Here is a 22454-nt window from a genome sequence, read left to right as displayed (position 1 = left end):
ATAGAGCAGTTGCTCGTAGTCGATGGCTGATTTCTGAAGAGCAGTGAGTTGAATAGAATTGTATCACAGTTTGACACATTGCATTGAGGCACATAATTGATTTTCTCATAAAAGGTTCAGAATGTGACCTGAGATCGAATTTACTGCTGTGGATGACTAGAGCTAGTGTGCTAACCATTCTTACCAGAAAAAAATGACAGATTTTTAACTCCAGTTGTGTATGAAGTATGAAATGTTGACTGGTGTAAAAGAGTTATCCCAGAACATTCACTGATGTTAATTGTCTGTGATTTGTGCCAGACTTCAGTAAAGCTATATTATTGTTTATGCCCAGCACCAGTTATCCAGATTCCAGAAAGCTATAAAATAACACTAGACAGTGACAGTAGTGCTGTCATTGGACTTAAGAATAAAGTTGTTTATTTTACGTTGATATGTCATGTATTTGGTTCAGAACAAATGAGAAAGTTTGGCAAGATTTAGATCAGTAGTACTGTTATCAAATTAACTTGAACATCAAGTACTGTTATCAAATTGACTTGAACATCAGCCACAGCAAAGCAGTAAATGAGCAGGAATCTCAAGAGCTTGTACTACAGTTGAATGCAACATTTGCATGTTGGACATACTGCTATAGTGGTCTGTGACACCTGATGTGTGGTGCACTTATGATGCAATGAATGAATGGCCTCCGCCATCAAAGTGCTAATTAAATGGGGAAAGCTTCAATTAGGTATTTGCAAACTGATATGTATGGATTCTAATTTAACTTATTTAGGCCACACTATATTTATGTATTGCAGAATGAAGTCATGAACAATTACATTTTGTAGTTATGGTTTCTTACGGTACGGCTAATACCACACAACATTAATTTTCAGGCTGGTGTGTCAAATAGGCAGCTGCAGGACCGTGAAACAAGAGAGTTCATCTATGACTTCATCAGTCGCCATGGTGGCATGGATGCAGTTAAAGAGGAGTTAGTGACACCACCTGCAGCAATTCCAACACCACCACCAGCAGCTGTGCCACCACCTGTTCCTGCACGAACACCAGTAGCTCCAGTACAACCTCAAGTACGATCTGCACCACCACCACCCCCATCACGATCGACACCATTGCCACCTCCACCTCCACCACAACAGTCGAGAGGAGTTACACCAGCACCTGTACGGACAACAGGTACTATATTTATACTGGCTTAGCCTCGTAATTTGTTGTGAAAATTCTATTTATAGCATGTAAAGATAAAGTTGTCACTAACCTGGAGGAGGATTCTTTGAATGCCACAGTGTTTTATTATGCACAGTCCTTTTGGAAGTCACATGCCCCTGCATTCTTTTGAATTTTGAAGTGGCTGGCCCAGCCAATTATAGGGGGACATCCAGCTTAACATGGCCTCCAAACCACAGTGCATCATTGCATTTTCTACATTGTCAAATCATTGCTGGATGTGAAAGAAGTTGTGAAAGGAAAAAACCCTAGGACTGACTGGGGATCAAACTGTGGATCTTTGCCTTTGTAGTCTGGTTCTTGCTTACTGAGCCACCAAGCCTCATTTCCAGGACAGGACATGGCATTTGGGGCAAATATATAAGAATTAACTTTTTTTGCCCTGTTGGATCAGTGTGTTTAAACAACAGTGCATATTTGACTTTGATGCATACTGTAGGTCAAGACAAAAGATCTTGAGGTTTAAATCATTGTGTTACGTTGCAGACCCTGGCTACAGTTTCTGAGCTGCTTTATGACAATGTTAGTGCTGCTAGATAGATACAAATCATAGCTTTAATTAGTATGTTCTTGATACATCAGTTAGCCAAACTCCTATTTTTTTAGGTTACGTTTGAGGAACTTTTATGTCGATGGTAGGCAGTGAAAACTGCATAACTCCATTTTGCTAAATTTTACAGGTGAAGCAAAAACAGATTCTTAAAAATATATAAAGTGATACAGGTAAAGTTGTTACACGTGTAGCAATATAATAGATGCCTAGTTATTGACAGATTAGAGGAATCCATGTACTTTCAAATCGCTCTTTGATAACTACAGGAAATGAGGGTTTTCACAGACAGATGGAGGTAAGAGAATTTCATTGCCACCATCGATATGTGCTGATGTATGCTCTATAAAGTACTATGTCCCATAAATCATGTTGTTCTTGCTATAACATATATATTTTCATTGTGAAGCAGCTTTTATCAGTGACATTTAGAGACCATAATACTTTATTTCACAAAATGTTAGTTGGTTGGTTGGTTGGTTAGTTAGTTAGTTAGTTAGTTAGTTAGTTCCATGTTACATGTTTGTACAATAGATCACAATGGTGTGCAGTGTATCATTTTACATTCACAAGGCAAATTAATGTATATACATTCTGAAAAGGTTGTGGTTAGTGAAAGGGGATGTTAGTAAGACAGATATATATGTTTGCAACTGTGTCTGTACAAGATAAATATGGCAACAACACTTTGGAGGACACCCCATGTTGTCTACTTGAAATGGCTAAGAAAAAATAACTGATTTTGATATACTTAAGTTATTGATGTGAACAACTTATTATTCTTAAGGTCAAAATCAGCAAGTGTGAAAAGACTTCTCATTTTTCTAAACAATTCCTTGATTGAGCAAACTCTAAAGTTTTCGTGCAACCAGTCATACCTAATTAACTGCCATACTGCAACTCTGTCTTCAGTTTAATTTCAAATCTCTCTGTAGTGCCAGCATTTGGTTTCCTGTTAGCTGTTCCTTTCATCTGTAACTCCACAAGCACTCAAAATACTCATTTACAAGACAGTACTAGATACGTGGCATACCTGACGGGTTGGAGCAAAGTAATCCACTTCCATTATAAAAGAATTTCAGACATGATTCTGTGTCATATGTATGTGGCGGGGAAAAAAATAAAATATTGTCAATACATGAGAGGACAGCATGTCTCAAATGAGCCAAAGATTGTGTTAGAAGGGGTGAAAATACTGACAACTTTAAACAAAAACACAAGGCTCTTGTTCTGTAGTCTCTCATTTTCTCATAAATTGTAGTCACCTGTCTGTTGGAAGACTTTTTGAGCTACCCTATTTTACCATCTTCTGTTTCTGATTATGTAAAAAAAAAAAAAACCTATTGTTTTTAGAAGCTTGAGACATTTTTACAGATATTTGACATTTGTGCTGTATAATGTAGTCTTTGGCTGGGTATGATAACATCTCCATTGCTGATAAAACAAAGAGTAAGTCTGTTGGCACTAAAGTTGAACCATAATTAAAGAATAATTGCAGTTAATGCTAGTAATCTTCAGCTCTGGAGTTTCCAGAGAGCTGCAAGTGACTGCTTCACACATGGATCTCACATTGAGATTACCAGTTCAGCCATTTAACAGCCACTACTAAGGCCAACTCTATAGACTTTTCCATTCACGTCATTAGTTGTGTGCATTGATGCTGTTCCTTGTAGCATGGACACTGGACTCGCATTCGGGAGGACGACGGTTCAATCCCGCGTCCGGCCATCCTGATTTGGGTTTTCCGTGATTTCCCTAAATCACTCCAGGCAAATGCCAGGATGGTTCCTCCGAAAGGGCACGGCCGACGTCCTTCTCCATCCTTCCCTAATCAGATGAGACCGATGACCACGCTGTCTGGTCTCCTTCCCCAAACAACCCACCCTTGTAGCATGAAGTTCAGCGGAGAACATCCTTAATCAAGCTACTCATCCATTTACCTGGATACATTTCCTTGCAGTTCTTTTCATTTTAATTTCAGTCATAATTATGCCTTCCACTCTAGTCTGTTCCTTGATTCATGTTTGTTTCCCTGTTCCTACTTCTAATTTTAATCCATTTTCACTTGTGAAGCAAATACTTCTGTACAAGAGAAGAAAAAAATTGGTTTGTCTGAACTTTTTCAGAAACTCCAGGGACCTGATGCAATAACAGTTCTGACAGAATTGCAGGTTTTGCCATTTTTAGGTTTTTTCACAAAGGCAAGTTGTATGCCCATGTTATACAACTTGTCTTTTATTTTATTAGATAAGTTTTGATGATTACTCAAAGTAACAGGGAGAAAAATACAAAGCCAATTACTGAAAAGTCTAGCAGTATAATTTGTCTTAAGCACGTAGTTCAAATTTTTATGGTTAAAAAAAAGTTTCACATGTAGTTCCTGAAGTCTGTTCAGCAGTATGTGAAGCACTCAGGGCTTTTGCTAAAGTGTAAGCAAATAATAAATGGTACATGACAACAGTGTGCTTTACCCATCAGGGTGGCATCAAACTTACATGCTCACTGTGATTTCCTGTCAGAAAAGTCACAGTTCATAGTAATTGATGGAAAGTCATTGAGTAAAAAAGAATGATATCTGGTGTTCCCAAGAAAGTGTTGTATAGGTCATCTGCTGTTTCTGATGTTCATAAATATTTAATCTGAGCAGCCCTGTTAGATCATGAGAAGAACCAATTGCAAAATTAGACACAATCTGTATCATGCAAAAATTGACAGTTGACCATAAATAATGAAGTGTGAGGTCATCCACATGAGTACTAAAAGAAATCCATTACATTAATCTAAAGGCTGTCAATTCAACTAAATACCTATGGCTTATGAACAACTTAAATTGGAACAATTACATATATAACATTGTGGGTAAGGGAACCAAAGACTGTACTTCATTGGCAGAACACTTAGAAGATCCTACAAGTCCACTAAAGATACTGCCTACACTATACTTGCCTGTACTCTGCTAGAGTATTGCTGTGTGGTACGGGATCCTTACCAGATAGGATTGATGGAGAGTATTGAAAAAGTTCAAAGGTGGACAGCTTGTTTTGAACTGTCGCAAATAGCTGAGTGAGTGTCTCACATATGATACTTGAGTTGGGGTGGCAGTCATTAGAACAAAGGCTTTTTTTTGTTGCAGTTAGATCTTTTCATGAAATTTCAATTGCCATTTTCTCCTCTGAATGCATAAATATTCTGTTGATGCTTACATGTATAGGGAGAAATGATCATTGTAATAAGAGAAATCGAAGCTCGCACAAAAAGGTATAAAAGAAAGACTGCTCTGAGCAATATGCGACAGTGGAACTGCACAGTGTAGCACTGCGAGATAGAGTTGATGAACAAGACAACTGCGATGCATTGTGTGGCATTGTCTAATTTTATTGTCACTGGGGCAGAACAGTAAGTGTCACAACACTGCACATCATTCAAATCATAACTCTTTTGAGATGCAAAATGAAAGTTTGTTTACCAAAATAGTGGTAGGCAGTTAAAAGTTCATTGTATGTATACGTGAATATCCAGATTTGTATGACCTTTAAAATGAACATTATATTAGTTGTAGCAGAAAAAGCGACATTTCAAAAGAAATTACCAAGGCAATGACAGTAAACATAATTTATGAATACCTGCAATTTACAATTTTTTAATGTTGTGAAATAGATGATTAGTTATTTATTTTTTTGTAGCTACATGCTTGTTATTAAATTTCTTTTCTACTTATTTTCTCTTCAATGATATCCCCTGTTTACTTTGTCTTTTGCTAGACCAAACTGCCTTGGGGGGAATTGAAATAATCTTTGAATCCATTCTGTATCTGGATAGCACTATTTATGAAATTGCTTCCTATATGAGGAAGGTTCGTAATTATATCTCTTTAGTTTCTTCATCGTCAAGCAACACAGTATCATGTCTGTGTGAGACACAAGTGGCAAGGATCATTTTCTCTGTGTGTTCCAGACTGAAACAGATCTTGTGATAGTAAATCGTAAAGTTATGACTGCAACTGTGTACTTCTTTCTGTTGGTCATGTAATGGTGTACGAGGATAAGGTCTCATCAAGTAAGTTATAAATGGAAGAGCTTTGTTTCCAACAATCATAGGAGGCAGCTGAACTCTCGTGCCTGGTAATTCTTTTGGGCTTGGTGTATTCAAGGTATTTGTCTTCAGTTTTGTTCCTAAATCTGACCATGAAAAGATCCCCATGTCGCTATTCTTTCCAAGGTCACCAGTCTTCACATATATAAATTTATAGCCTTCTTCCTCACATAACAAAGAAATTATCATCACATCAATATCACTTTTGTCCATTTTGCTTGGAGGTTGCCAAATGACTTACATACAAAATTTGCTACGTATTGTCACGCCACTGCAATTCAAATGCAGTATACCAAATAGTGCCATGTCATGCCATGCCATTCTGCTACAGCGCAGTTCCTGCTCAGTGTGTTCTTACCTTAGGTGTTTGTTTTTCCTTCACACTGTTTGATAGGGGAACCATAGAGAAATAGTGTGAAAGTGGTTCGATGAACCCTCTGCCAGGCACTTATGCGTGAATGGAGAATAGTCAGGTGGATGTAGATAAAATGCTAAGCACAATAAATGCAATCCCATGCAGTTCCATACATTGTTGGACATCCAAGTCTTATAAGGGGCTGTATTGTTAAAAACCCCGATTGGCCCATACGAAAAGTTGGGTTATTACATGGAGAATAAGATTACAAAACATTTCAGGTATGTGATTGTCAGATACATATTGAATTCTGCAGAAAATAATAGTGGTGAATACTGGTTAAGTCTATCAATTCATGGACGACTAGAAATGTTCTTTAACTTCTGATGCATTAGGAAAAAAGTGAAATAAATGCTTCTTACTTCGTGTTTCAGAGGCAGCGTCACCATGTCCCCCACAGGCACCTCCAGCCCCGCCTCCACCTCCACCACCCCCAATGTTTGAGTCAGCACCATTGCCACCACCAGTACCAACTGTGCCAGCACCCCCTGTTTCAACTGGATCAGATCAACGAGCAGCTCTTATGGATGCAATCCGCTCAGGAAAGACACTTAAGGCAAGTTTGATTGCTTTTTTATCTGCTTATTAGTGGGAACAAGTTATTTCAGTGTTACATTAGGAATATCGACACATAATTGTACTCACTTTGTTTAGTGGGATATTTGTGTGAAATTTATCTTAATTTTTTTCTGTACAGTAATTATCTGTTTTCAAAGTACCAAAATTTTTCATATATAATTTCAAAATAGTTCAAGTAATCAGTTTAAAATAGTGAATAACAGCCCTTATTTTATAAGCAAGATGTGTAGCAATTGTAGGACATTTGACCAGCATTTGAGAGGATTTCAGTGCAAATCCCCATCCAGTCATCCACATTGAGGTTTTTTATGGTTTTCCCTAAACCTCCTAAGATGTGTGTGTCAAGAGAGGCAAAGTGGCTGAGGCCACAGAGTTGCCCTGGGCACCAACTGTGCAAATGGAAAACCTGCAGCAAGATCATGCACCCCACACAAACGAAGCTGATTCTGATGTCATTTCTGCAGCCCAACAGGACCCTGTACACATTTAATGAGCAGACTAAGACTTTGGTGATAGTGCCCCATTCCCAGCACCTTTGGTCGCCAAAAACACAAAAAAAAAGAGCAAATTATGCACATTAAACTAAGAGCGCTGTGGGGATGGGCCACTGGCGGCAGAGAATGCAGCAGCTAAAGCATTGTCCTATTCGGCCTTCCTGTAACAGCTCCACCAGAGGTTTTCTGATGCATGATTGAGAAAGGTAGGATGAGAGAAAGAACACTAAAGCTTGATCTTGTCTGTGGAAAGACTGTAACTTGTTCATCTGTTGCTGGAAAGTTCTGATGAAGCGTTCTGCTTCACCATTGGATGGTGGTAGAACAGTGCTGTCGTAATGTGCTTGAGCAGATTGACGTCAGTCTTGATAGTCCTAACTGTTGTGGTGAAGTGCACAGGCACCATGAATGGAAATGTGCTAAAGGTGTCTACCACGATGAGCCAACAGGATTACCAGTAGGGATATTCAAAGTCAATATGCAAATGTTTCCAAGGGGCACTGGGCTTGGGCGAATTGAAAAATTTTTGTGTAGGAGCAGTGTAGTGCTTCACACACGCTAGGCATGTCCATACTGGCTCAAATGCAGTGGCGCCCGAAGAGCTGCTTAGTGCGTACAATGCCCCAGTAACTGGCCACACACGAGTGGATTTTAGTGACAGGCCATGGATATTTCTGTATTTCTGGAGGATTCTTGAAAACCTGCAAACACCCTCCCTCCCCCCCCCCCCCCCCCCCCAATCTTCAGACCATTACCTACAGTTCTGGGAACTGGTTATCCAGGCTGACAGTGGATACACACGTGCAGATTTCTGCACACGCCTGATTCAGGAAGTCCAAGAGCTTCCGGCAAGCCGGTGGCTGATGTGCTACTGTGGCAGAACAGTGCACTAATGTCAGCCATCCTACAATCACTCTCCCACCATTTCAAAGAAACTATTCAGCTAAAAAAAAATTGTTTTTACTTTAATATAGCTTTATATGTCAACTTCATGATGAAGTGCATATCATTTTGATAATGGTCATAGTTCCATTGAGATTTCCCATGTAAGTAACACATTGTCTGAAATTTGAATGCATTGTAATAAAAATAGGGGTTGCTATGAATTTGTGTTTGGTGCATATTAGACCATATATTGTTGTGTGTGAAATTTAGCTGACGTACCTAATTCCAATCTCAAGAAAATGGGTTGTATATAGCACATTCACTTTCCCGCTCACGCAAGCACGAGAATGGTATATTCACTATGTTTCTCAAATATCATAAATGATTCAGGATATCGAAATAAGATTACGGCAAATGATAGCACTCTAAGAGCAGGTCGTTTTTCCATATCATAAACGCGTGGACCTTTTTATCTACCGTGATAGATATGTGAGTAACTGTAGACTTTGGCAATGGAATGGTGTAACTTTTTAATAGTCGTCTATAGCTGGTGAAATGAGAATTACTGTGGATTTGCAGCAAGACAAATGAAGGAGTTACGTGCTTATTTTTATACCGAGAATGTGGTTTTTCATAAGTTTTTGACCTGATTTGTCCTCAGTTCCTCATTTAACAAACCATTGTTTCAGGATTCTTTTGCATTTGCAGCTGCATTAGTATGTTAGCAAGGTGACATGTAAACTCTGCTTCTTTTTGACAAAAGAAGCAACTTTTAACATGGCAACAAGAGAAATACAGGTGATACTCAAAATTCGTCACTGAGGAATGAGTGATTGTTAGGTGACAGCAAGTTTTAATTGCTATAAGTATAGTGGAGGCGATGGACCAATGACCACATCAAGAAACGTATACAGTTTTACCATGATGTACCTTGTCTGTGAAACAAAACACATTTGGTGACAAAAATTCGCATTTTGTTGTAGTTTCAAAGACAGATTTAAAATACCTTCAATAATTTCAGAAATAATCTCAGAAAGGTGTAGGTCTCTTGGAAGAAACATTAAAGTGGGGATGAGTTGTATAAACCAACACAGTAGTGAGCACCAATAAAATGTTTCTTGTACTACACTCAGGTGGCAAAAGTCATGGGATACCTCCTAATACTGTGTTGGACCTTCTTTTGCCTGATGTAGTGCAGCAACTCAATGTGGAACGAACTCAACATATCGTTGGAAGTACTCTGCAGAAATATTGAGCCATATTGCCTCTATAGCTGTCTATAACTGTGAAAGTGTTGCAGTTGCAAGATTTTGTGCATGAAGTGATGTCTCAATTATGTCCCATAAATGTTCTATGGAATTCGTGCCTGGCGATCTGGGCGACGAAATCATTCACTTGAATTTCTCAGTATGTTCTTCAAACCAACCACGAATTATTGTGACCCGGTGACATAGCACATTGTCATCCGTAGAAATTCCATCATTGTTTGAGAACATGAAGGCCATGAATGACTGCAAATGGTCTCCAAGTAGCCAAACATAACCATTTCCATTGGTTTAGTTGGACCAGAGGACCCAGTCCATTCCATGTAAACGCAGCCCACACTATTATGGAGCCACCACCAGCTTGCACAGTGCCTTGGAGACAACTTGGATTAATGGTGGGGTCTGCACCACACTCGAACTCTACCAACTAAAATTGGGATTTATCTGACCAGGCTATGGTTTTCTAGTCATCTAGGTTCCAACCGATATGGTCATCAGCTCAGGAGAGGAGCTGCAGGTGATGTGCTGTTAGCAAAGGCACTTGCATCTGTTGTCTGCTGCCCTAGCCCATTGATGCTGGATTTTACTGCATTGTCATAACAAATATGTTCATTGTATGTCCCACATCAGTTTCTGTGGTTATTTCAGGCAGTGTTAGAACTGACAACTCTGTGAAATTCTGCTGCTCTTGGTCATTAAGTGAAGGCTATCAGCCACTGTGTTGTCTGTGGTGAGAGGTAATACCTGAACGTTGGTATTCTCAGCACACTCTTGTCACTGTGAGTCTTGGAATATTGAATTCCCTAACAGTTTCCGAAGTGGAACATCCCATGTGTCTAGCTCCAACTAACATTCCACATTCAAGGCCAATTAATTCGCATTGTGTGGCCATAATAATGTCAGAAACCTTTTCACATGAATTGCCTGAGTACAGATGACATTCTGCCAATGCACTGCCCTTTTATACCTTGGGTGTGATACTAGTGCTATCTGTATAATTGTGTTATGTCCATTATTTTACAGTTATTATGCATTACAGTACTTTACAAATGCTCAAGAATGCCCTCTTCCTAGCATAGTGAATCTCCATGATTCTCAGAGAAATGCCCATGATTCTGAATCAGATCTGGAATGTTGCATTTTGGCAATTCTTTTTTTTTTTTTTTTACCCATTTTCTTTAATTTTTCTTTCAAGTTACACATGAATACACAGCATACAAATAGCCACTGCTGCCACAGTTTGCTTCATAGCATATTCCATATTTTCTCTTTAAGATAAAAAGTGCGAAAATGTACTGCAGTAAATAAAATGCCTATAAAACACTGCTCTGTACAACATAGTTGTGCAGTTGCAATTCCTGAAATTAATCACAATTAGCCTGTGATCTGTTGAGCATGCACCACAGTCCTAGGTCCACACATGAATCATGAAAATCCACCAATTTGCCCCCACAACAAGCACAGGTGGTGCCTGCACGTTAGTGGGAAACAACAGGCCTCAGATCAGCGTACCAGATCCGTCAGAGATACCTGAAGCTTGCCTGTGGGTCTGGCCTGTCACCCACCTAATGGACTTGATGAAGGAGGTGAAGAACTTCCTTCTGAAGAAAACGTGGCACAGTGAGATGGAACTGGTCATTGGCTGCGTGTAAGAGGATGACACCCGGTTGGACCGATGAGCTGTGTTGAAGTGCGGAATAACATTGTATGACTGGATCACTAATCTGCTTAATGGTATGTAGCCAACCGATTTGGAGGTACTGCAACAGAATCTTGAGACTGGGGCCCACAGCCATTGCCTGAGTTATCCATTGGTATTTGATAGGCAAACCATCAAGTGTTCCATTGTTCTGGACATCAATGTGAAAGCAAGAATCAGCTGTGGTGTAAATGCTGAATCAGTGCTGACTGGTAGGTGAGAAAGGGTGCACGCATTCAAGTGCCTAATCGTTGGCCTGTACACAGTTTCACAGTGGGAAATGGAGAGTCACAGAAACCAATCCTGCGCTGTGGGACTAGCTTTGAAGGGCTGAACAATGACGTGAGAGGCTTGGGGTCCGTCACCAAGTAGAATTTCCTGCCATATAAGTATTAGTGGAATTTGGTCACCCCATATACTATAGCAAGAGTTTCCTTACACTGCGCTTTGTTTGAGAGTTTAGATGCAAAGGCAGTTGGCCTGTCCAGTGATCCAACTCTGTGTGAGAGAAAAACACCAATCCCATAAGAGAGACTGTGTCAGATGCCAGCATGACCTGCTTGGTGGGATCAAAATGAACCAAATAGTGATCGCTCAATAAAGCATCTTTCAGTTTCTGAAATGTGATTTGACATTCCCTAATCCACTCAAACAGGACATTCTTTTGTCGAAGTTGAGGCAGTGGAGCTGCAATCTGCATAGTGTTTGGAATGAATGAAATGTAGTAAGTTAGTTCACCCAAGACAGCCTGGAGTTCAGTGATGCTCCAAGCAGCTGATAGATCCCTGATGGCAGTTAAGTGGGACTGCAAAGGGTGGATATCCTGACTGTTGATGACATATCCTAAATATTCAATCTCAGTCTGAAAGGAGGTGCAGTTGTCTTGGACACTTTAATCCAGCACTTGAGAGCGCTTGAAACAATTTCTTGAGATTGAGCCACAGATAGGCACAAAAAAAGACGTCACAAATAAAGCTTGCAGCCAGTAAATCCTTCATCAAAAATAGATGACAGACATGCACACACATGCACACACACACACACGCACACACACACACACACACACACACACACACGACTGCAGTCTCAGGCAACTAAGACCACAGGCGGTTTGATTTCAGTTGCCTGAAATTGCAGTCGTGTGTGTGTGTGTGGGTGGGGGGGTCTATTTTTGATGAAGGTCGTACTGGCCGAAAGCTTTATTGGTGACAGTTTTTTTTGTTGTGCCTATCTGCGACTCGGTCTCTTCACTCTTTGGTGAGTAGCAACTTTCCTTTTCATAATATTGTTAGATCCATTCTGGATTTTCCATTGTGTGATTTCCTGAGACTGTAAAGATGTTCATTTGGAGTACGATCCAAAACTACAGTGTCACACAAATAGCTCAAACGAGAAGGAACTGTAGCAGTCGACTGTGACAAGTAACATTAAAAAATTGCAGGTGCAGATACACTGCGGAAGGGCAACCAGAGAAATGAACAACTCCTTGTTGTGACTGTTCATCTATGGGAAGCTGCAAATAAGCACTGCAAAGATCAGTCTTGGAAGAGAATTAGCCTGCACCAAGTTTGTCCATGAGTTCCTCAGACTGTGGCAAAGAAAAAGTGTCACAGTCTGTGGATTTACCGTTGCAGTGAAATCTGCACATAGGTGTAATTATTGTGAAGGTTTCTTTATCAACAATGGGGATGTCCACTGATGGGCTGCTACAGGAGAAATCATATCATTGTCCTGCCAAGATAATAGTTTCTGTGACACTTGCTTTCTGATAGTGTGAGGGATGGGCCATGGTTGGCAAATCTATGGTTGTGCATTGTCTTTCATAGTAACATCAGCCTCAAAATTATTAGCTTTCCCTAGTCTACCTTGGAAAAGTCACTAAATTCAGCTTGAAGTTCAGCTACCCTGTATAAAAGCACAGAGGAGTTCACAGAACATATTCTTGAATGTGCAGACCAAACAGATCTAAAGAGGCCCTACCAAAAATATTTTCACTTTCTCGTGATCACAAAACTGTGAATTAAACTGTCTTAGTATTGTAACAAAACGTGGCAGGTAGACTGTACAAATACCTAGTACAGGAATGTCATGTCCACCATAACTAGAAAGCTCAAACAACTCATGTAGTTTGGGCTTGCCTAATAGTTCATATGAGGCACTGAGAGAACAAGTGGACTAACCCTGGGGAAGTCAATATGGAGGAAACAGGCCTAATAATAAGGGCTCACAAAGAATGTTTTTCCGTGATGCATTGCAGCCTTTTAACATGTATACTATGTAACTGTGGTTTTATTGAACAATATTCTGACATAGATACATTACAAACATTAATTATATAGTAGAATATTAGTAGTTTTGTTGTGGCTTAGTCCGTTTTCACTCTGAGTAGTTGAACATTTTCAATGACAGGTCCGTTAGTATGCTGATTATTCATGCTGTTCATTGCACAAAGTCCATCATAGATTGCATGTGACAATATTATACATTATTATTATACATTGTACAGATTACATGTAACATTATACATTGGGTTCTATAATTTTAACAACTATGTTGCATTTCAAAATCATCCACATGCAATGTTTCTACAGCATTTGAAGACACTTTTAAATTTTTGTAGAAATCATGATGAAGTGGTGGTACATATGGAAGCAAACTGAGAAGATCCTTCTTTTTTGCTTCTGTTATTACATGTGCATTAGGATAAAGCAATTTGAGATTGCTGATGCATGTGGATGTTTGTTTGGCCACATCAATTTCCTGAAATGGCTCTTGGCTTTGGTTCGAGTATTTATACCATATTTTGAATCCGCTGGTTGCTTCAAACTGCAGCCACTGTATGTTCGACCATTGTACTTTACAATTGTCAGAAGACATTTTTCGATTTAGGATGTTTCTTATGATGTTTCTTTAGAGTAAATATTCCTCATTCATATTGATTACCTTGAACCAATTCCTTTTTTGGCACTCACTACCACATCATTCCGGTGTTCAGGAAGGTAAATATTAGGAAAATACTTTTTATGTTTCTGAACCAAGCCAAAATCCTGATCACAGGGCTGGTATGATTGTCCACTGACTAAAAATTTATGAAATTTTTTGTTTTTAAAATTCAGTCTTAATCACACCACGTATGTTACAAGAACATAGGTGACCAGTTTCGGTCATATCACATGACCATCATCAGACCTATGGCATCCTTCGAAGATGGTAGGTGGAGCACTCTTCTCAGTTGCTGTGATGTCAACTGACATCAGTTTAATCACTGTTCCAAAAATGTTTGTTAAAATTGTTAAAAATTTATGGTCTGTTTCCTTCACAGAGAACTCTGAGCTGCTTAAATGTATTGGCACAGTACAGCAACTTTTATGTTTCTATTCTGGCCTCCACACTGATCAGAGTACATAATTAGTTTTTCAGCCCTGACAAAATTGCATATGAAATACAGCAAACAAGAATCAATTTCTTGTGGCCCCCTCGACTCAATGTATTCATTACACAGAAACATGTATGCATCATCATTGTGCATACTGTGGATGCCAAAGCAATATGTCCACAACTGATGTTTGTAATAGCAAACTCCAGTTGAGATAACTGGTGTAGGCAAAGTTTTCATCAAATCAAATGTTATCACTGTAACATTACCATCTGATTTGCTAAGCAAAGTATCACTCTGTAAACCTGCCTGTGCATACTCAGCTTTTTGCTGATGGAATTCACGTTCTGCAATTAACTCCCATCTCTCCTTATCATTATTGGCAGCTGTTATTTTTACCTGCAAAACATCGCATGTTTGACAAGTCAGGCACGGGTGGATGAAATGACAAATTGCAGTTTTCTTAAAAAATTTTGTGGAAAATAAAATGAGATAAACTCATTGAACACTCGTTCCTGCCGTTCTTCATTGATGTTTTTGTGGCTCTCATACCACACAAACACTCGCTGATTGTCCGCAATTGCTTTCGAGGTACAATGTTACCCTTACGGTTGGCATACTCTTGACCTGGAGCTCTCAGTTCTTTCCTAGCATTACAAAGCCATTAATCTTTGTTTCTAAGGCACTTCTTTCCTCGGCTCTGTATCACGGCTTCATCGTTTGTCTTTGGTACATCCTCTGGGGAAGTTGTTGCTGCAGCCGTGCTCACTCTCGCTTCTCCCGGCGCTTCCCCATCTGATGCAAACATCTCTGTAATAAAAATATCCGTCCCTCAACGTAATATTAACTACATGACAGTAATGGTCAACATGGGCATTGGTATCCACAGGCGAAGCAATTGCACAACACAACTCGGCGGACGCTAAAACGTCGTACACATAACATTAAAAGTGATCATTACTCTCTTACACAATATAGCAATAAATAAAGTATTGTTTGTATTTCATTGTGTTTTCGTATGGAAAACAACTTGCATTTTGTGAACAGTCACTGTTCGTGATACCTCTGGAGTATTTGAATATGAACAAGTTAGTGTACATTCGACAGTGTTATCCACAAACAAAAGAAAGGAACACGACAACTAAACTTGCAATTGCTCCTCCACACTTTTCGCAGGGGCCTCCATGCTGAACAACTGACATACACTTCCACTTGCTCACTGGCCCAATACGTTGCTCCACGCTGAATACACAAATTCTTCGTTCGCTCGCATCACATGCAGCGACAGTGGATGGAGAGCACAGAGTGCAAATTGACTATGATGCATAGCCCACTCCTGCTCTCAACGGTATTTATCGACAGTTGAGTGCAACAGCGATGTGTATGTTGCTAAATTAGACAAACCTTCAGATAAATGAACAGATCAACAGGCAATGCGTAATAATCGTATACTGTTATCACATCATGTCAGTACCTCAAATGCACAAAAAGTGTGGCTTGGTCCGCTTGTGCTCTCAGTGCCTCATATATGCTTCTATCCAACAACAAAGTCACAGACACACCAGTGCCTAATTGAATGCTTATTTTGTGTTTGCCAATGTGCAAAGTGACAAACGATTCCTTAGCCTGACACTGGATGGAAGAAGTGTGTGGCTTCTTCACTGATGCACTTGACGTGCACTGATCAACACTAGAATCACTATTTGACCTTAAAAATATTGCATTGATATCCATTGACTGAGATATGGGAGAATGTACAGAGTGCTTGTTGGACTTGCATTTCTGCAGGCAAGCAGATTAAACCTCAGTGTGCTCGCAACAGTGGTAAAACTTAGCATACGACAAGGGCATTCCTGATGATAACGTGCTGTGAAACATCGAGGACAGAATTTAACTCCACTATGCTGCTGCACAGTACAGTGGTTTTGTTTATATCCTGCTGTGGCTGAGGCTTTGATTGCCACAGTGCACGAACTACAGGCACAACTGGCGTACCATTTCTCTGTACTGCACAAGCAGGAGCAGAGTCAAAGTCTACCGCTGCATTATCATAAGAGCCCTGATGCTCCACTAGTTTCAAAACTTCTTCCGAGCTAGGCTCAGGATACTTCAGAATCTGTGTATGTGAGAATCTGACACATTTTGAGTAATGGTGCCCCTAATAATGGCATCTCTACAGTAGTGTACACACTCACACTTGATTTGACAATGATGTGTAAGTCCTTGAAATCTGCTACCCACTGCTTATGTGTCTGATTGGGTTGCATAAAGCAGCTGTCGTGTTAATCTGCTTATCGTAATACTTATCGAGTGGAGCAATGAGACCATCATAAGGAACACTTTCAGGGCGGGTACTGGGGACCAGTTTGCTAGCGAATCGGTGAACGGAGACTCCAAATTTTGCAAGAAAATAAGGTTGTCTTTTACTATCTTCAATGTAGCGCGCCGTGAAGCATGAGTTGGATTGAGCTGAGTTGTGAATGGTACTCCAACCATTCTTCATGTAGAATCAGATGCACGGAATGGCAGTATGGAAGCAGTTGCTGCTTGCTGTGACAGTGCTGCTGTGTTTGCTTGCGCTGCAAGCATTCTGGTCGTAGTTTCCATGAGCTGCTACACCTGAAACAGAACAATCTTGAGTTATTGACAGTTCTTGTGGTGGACTGGCTGTGATGAAACACACAAAAATAACACCTGAACAAGAAGTATAGCACAACCGCTAAACAGTGCTGCAAGAAAGTGTGAATTAGTCACTAGAAGGAACAGCCTCTGTGAAGCACGAGACATTGGGTCAGTTGCAGAGCTAATGTTTTGAAACACACACGTACTACAATACTTAAGAAATGTAGCAGGTAAGCATAGCAGGTGAACACAGTCCTGCAACAAATATACAATAAATATCGTCACCAGTTGCTTGTTTGGTGAGAAGTAGAACTAGGTAGCAACCGAAGATAGTGTTTCCCATGTCGCCAGATGTGTGGTCATCCAGCTGGTGGATGCTAAGGAGTCGGTGGATTCTGTGACAGAAAATCAAAAGAATGAAACCCACATGTATTGTTAAAATAATACTTAACTTGAATAACGGCAAGTCCAGAACAATGTCCAATGTGAGTTCTTGAGACAATACAAGTCGGATATCCACGATAGTTACAGAGGCTGAATGACAATGCTTAGACTGGACAGGCACACTAGATTAGGCTAAAATAGAGTGAGTGACAGATTGGTGCAAATGTCCTTTAAGTCGGTTCCGTGGCAATGCTGACTGCATGGACTGAGAAGTACGTGTATCATAGCCAGCTGCAGATTGGCGGCGTAGTCGCATAGATGTTGCCAAGTTCTAGTCATGGATTGGTGAGGCACGACATTGATAGGATGTGATTCTGCAGTTGATGAATATGGTTTTATGGGAGGTCCCACTGAAACAGATTGCAACTCGTTGCTATAATGTGAGCAGCTTTGTAGCTTGCTTGAACTGCCGCCTCCCATTGTTTTTCTTCAGTGTCATTCACCTGAAAATTTATAAACGCGTTACAGTTAATGAACTTGTGATGCATGCTTATGTAACTTATATACTGAGAATTCTGTTCTAAACTTATGTCTCCTAGTGTGTTGTTCTTAAGCTTGGCTACTAGCTCTCTTAGTACTTTGCCTTATACCTTGGCCCAGAATGCATTGTGTGAAGACTTGCATAATGATACTGTATGTTGTACTTCTTAGCAGAATTAACTACATTGTGACATACAAGGCACTCTGCCCCCTTCCCTTCCCCCATCAATAAATAGAAATGTATCTTCAAGTTGAGGTATAGGCTTTCTGTGATGGACCATAGCTGTTGTTGAACACAGATTGTTGCATTTCTTAAGACTTTATGCAACCCGGGGGCGGTGAGTTCAATTTCCCCCACCTCTCAGGCTTCAGAGTCACTGCACTGAGTGCTCTGGAGCACTCCTGGTTCTTGGGGCACCTTTGGAACAGCCTCCTGTAGGTGAAATGAGACTAAATCTGTGAGGAGGACCATACCTCACTGTTCCTGGGATCTATTATGGCATGAAAGGCACATCCATGGCATTTGATAAGCCACATATGTCTCCTAAGTCATGCTTAAATAGTGAGTGCATTAGGGAGCTGAGTCTTTGTTGACTGGATAGAGGTTTGATGAATGTGGGGGCTCTGAACTGGGCTGTTCTTGTGGTGGTGGTACATTGTCACAGGAATCTTGGGTTAAATCCTGGATTATATGTACAGTACAAAACTTAAAAAAAAGTCCAACCCCAAGAAGTGCTCTGTGCCAATGAGAGAGATGGGTGTTGAGGCAAAGCACTAACTATAACATATGGGGCATATGCCACACTCCAGTTATATAAGGCTTACCTAGATAAGCAGAGCTTTTTGAGGCTGGACACTTCATTCCGTAGCTGCTGTGGTACACTAAAGGGTCCTACATAAATTACGAACACTCCCAGCAGTTCAAGTGGTCCGTTGGGTAGTAGTAATGCGCATACAACAAAGAGGCCTTGTGTGGCTGGTCCACACGAGACGTCCACACGAGACCTCTGTCAATACTAGAGAAACTGCTACCACTACCATGTCCTGTCATGAATAACACATTCATTGTAATTAAATGTGTAGGAAATACATTTGATGAACAATCACCTTTATGCATTAATAAAGCATTGGAGGGACTCGCAGAGACACTAAAATCCATTAATAAACTGTGAAGTGGTTCATTACTGCTCAAGACAAAAAGTGCTGCCCAACTTAGCAATCAGCTAAACACTAAGTTGTTAGGAGAATGCGTTATAAATACATAACCGAACACCACTCTGAAGTTTAGTAAAGGGATATTCAGCTGCAGGGAATAACACGTCTCTTCACCTAGGAACTACAATGCAAATGGGAATTAAGGTGTTAGAGTAAATGATGAGTTTGAAAAGACGATACCTTTATTCTCACATATATTGGATTGGTGCATAATTTCATTGTGTTTTTCCACAAGTTTAATAAACACAACAGATACACATAAAATAGACTTTGGTCATCAATAATATATTGTCCTTCACTATTTGCATCAGTCTGCCAATGCTGGGGTAACTTTTATATTCTGTGATTGTAGAAATCGTGTGACTTTGAGGCAAAAAATCATCAAATCATCTTCAGAGCATGTTTTCACCCAGCAAGGAAGTTCCGTGAAGGTTGTTTGATAGAGAGCAGAAAAGGTGAAAATATGAGGGCAAAAGATCAGGTGAATGAGGTGGTTGCAGGAAGACTTTCCAATCCAGTTCCTGTGTAGTGTTTTTTGTCAGTCTAACAAAATGCGGGCAGGCATTATCTGGAGTAGCATCACTTCATGTTGTCTTCCTGGTCATTGTTCTTGGACTGCATCTGCAAGACATCTCATTTGTTGACAATAAATGTCAGCAGTTATGGTTACGCCTCAGGGAAGCAATTTGTGGTACAATATACTGTCGCTGTTACACCAGGTGCATAATGTTATCTTTTGTGAATGCTGCAGATCTTTGTATGGGGAGTTGTTGCTTTTTCTTGGCTCAACCATTCCTTTCTTTTCTTTATGTTAGCATAAAGACACATTTTTTGTCACCAATAATACAGGGTAGGAATGGTCAGTGTTGTTCACAAGCCAATTGATGGTGAGCAAGCAGAGATGCACATATGGTCATACACTGAGTTTTGTGATTTTGGTGTGGGGCATGAAGTATATATACACCCGATTTTTGAACTTTCGCCATTGCATGCAGATGTTGCACGATGGTGGAATGATCACATTTCATCACATTTGCCAGTTCTCAAGTACACTGACCTAGATCATTGTGGATTAATGTGTTTAAATGATCTTCACCAAATTGCGAAGGTCATCCTAAACTTGAAGAGTCATTAATGTCAAAACAAGAAAAATGTTTTTTTGCTGTGCTCTGTTGACTGATCTTATCCCCTTTACAGCAGAAATGTTTCTATCTGCCTCTACTGCTGTCACTCCTCTGTTGAACTCAAATGCAGGAATATGTTGGAAATGTTCTGATTTCTCCACTAGACACACCATTTTCTAACATCCACAGCTCCACTTACTATCTCCAAATGATAAAATGACAATATGTAAACTCAGATAGCAACAATGAACTACAAGTAAAAAATGACTGTCGATAAATAAACCTGTAGTGATTGGAATACCAACATGCGAAACAAAAATGCTATGAACCTATGCACCAACTTAGTAATATGCTTAAATTACCTGAGTGCACTGCTGGAGCTTTCATCCGTGATTAGGTTAGGCCTTATATACCTAATCCCATGTGCTACATCTTGAGAACACAATTGTAAGATGCAAAGGACAGGCAACGAGTGGCAGATGTGGCAGTTGGCTGCCAACAAAAAGTACTCCCCAACTGTGAATTACTCCCAACATCACCCAGTATGAAGCAGACAGTGCTGAGCCTTCACAGAAGAGAGAAGGATGTGGAAAATCGAGCTCATCCAGGGGATCCCGTACTATGAGGTGAAAAATGCACTTATGGCCATCCAGCCACCACTTCCATAAAGTCATCCCCTTCATAATAAAGACCATTTTTGGCACCTAGTCAGTGACATCTGAGTCAAGCACAACAACCTGCATGTGTAGATGTATACTGTGTGATTGACATTTCTGTGGGGTCAAATGGTGTGGATCAGGCACCAGCCCATAGCTAGTATTGCTTGGGCTCCACTTCCTTAAAATATCTTTGTGATTGATGTTTCTGTGGGCTGAGTAGTAGGAACTGGGCACCAGCCTATTGCTGCTACTGTTTTGGCTCCACATACTGTTCTACAGACACCAACAGCAGTGCCTTGCAGTGCAAGCTCCAAAGGGAGGTAGGTGCGCCAGGTGGGCCGGCCACATGAAATTCTTTTCTTTTTTAGACTCGCAACTGTCGGTTGCATGAGCATATGCTATTGTGTGTATGAGCTGGCTACTCTGCTCCCCACCACTGACATTTATTAATCACAAAGTTATTTTAATCAAAGTATAGCTGCAAACTTGCACCTCTGATTAGACCAGCATGTATGTGTACAACAGAAACATAATGTAGCTGAACCTGTCGTTGAGCAGAACAATGAACAATTATGGCAGGCTGAGGGAAAAAAAAATTCAATGAAACGGCTTCCCCAAAATCCAAGCAAGGGAATAAGAAAAACAGGCCAAAATGATCTGTTACAAAACTGACAGTGTTACTGTGTGATTGGTCTGATGACAAGCAATTATTCAATGTTACGGTCAGATGCCAGCTTTTGAACACCACAGCATTGTTGCCAAGAGGGGTCATTGGGAATTCAGTTTCGCCAGTGATGAAGCATATAACTTCTCCAGACAGTTCCTAAGTGATTTTTGATGTGGTTTTAGGTAATATCAACCCATCTTTGATAACTTGGAAGCAGCCACATAATATGATATCATGCACTGCTGTTGTGAAATAGTATATTTTTTGACATTGAGAAGGCTCGTGATGCATTTTGGAGGCAATAGATTCTCGGGCAGCTCTACGAATCGGCCTTCTGATGTCCTCCCATCTTTATGTTGTCCTTCTCTCCCCCTGGTATTTTAAATGCCAATGTGGTGATGTCTCCCTTGCTGTAACTATTAACAGTAAAACAGTGACAGTAAGAAATCCTGTTCAGTGTTCATTGTTTGTGGATGACATATCTTTCTTTTGTGGAGCTGACAGAATACTGGAGGAATAGCTGGAGAGCAAAGATTTTCATTTTTCAACTGAATTCAGTTTGTGCCCCTTTTAACCATTAATGTTTTGTTTTTAACTTTCCTGAACTAACGATAAGGGATACTGTTCTTAATTTTAAAGAAATTATGAGATGTTT

The 22454-nt window shown here is 40.2% G+C and overlaps 1 protein-coding gene across 1 annotated transcript in view; it reads left to right on the top strand.

The window, feature by feature from the left end:
* Positions 1–22454, top strand: part of LOC126470488 (neural Wiskott-Aldrich syndrome protein-like) — a 102065-nt gene that overhangs the window by 36837 nt on the left and 42774 nt on the right. Inside the window, exons 7-8 of the mRNA XM_050098358.1 lie at positions 882–1182; positions 6665–6846. Of these exons, the coding sequence (XP_049954315.1) occupies positions 882–1182; positions 6665–6846 (483 nt within the window). The remainder of the gene's footprint in view (positions 1–881; positions 1183–6664; positions 6847–22454) is intronic.

This window comes from Schistocerca serialis, chromosome 3 (genome assembly GCF_023864345.2).
Source record: "Schistocerca serialis cubense isolate TAMUIC-IGC-003099 chromosome 3, iqSchSeri2.2, whole genome shotgun sequence".
Lineage (NCBI taxonomy): Eukaryota > Metazoa > Arthropoda > Insecta > Orthoptera > Acrididae > Schistocerca > Schistocerca serialis.
The sequence above is the reverse complement of the archived record's forward strand: the minus strand, read 5'-3'. Positions and strand labels throughout refer to the sequence as shown.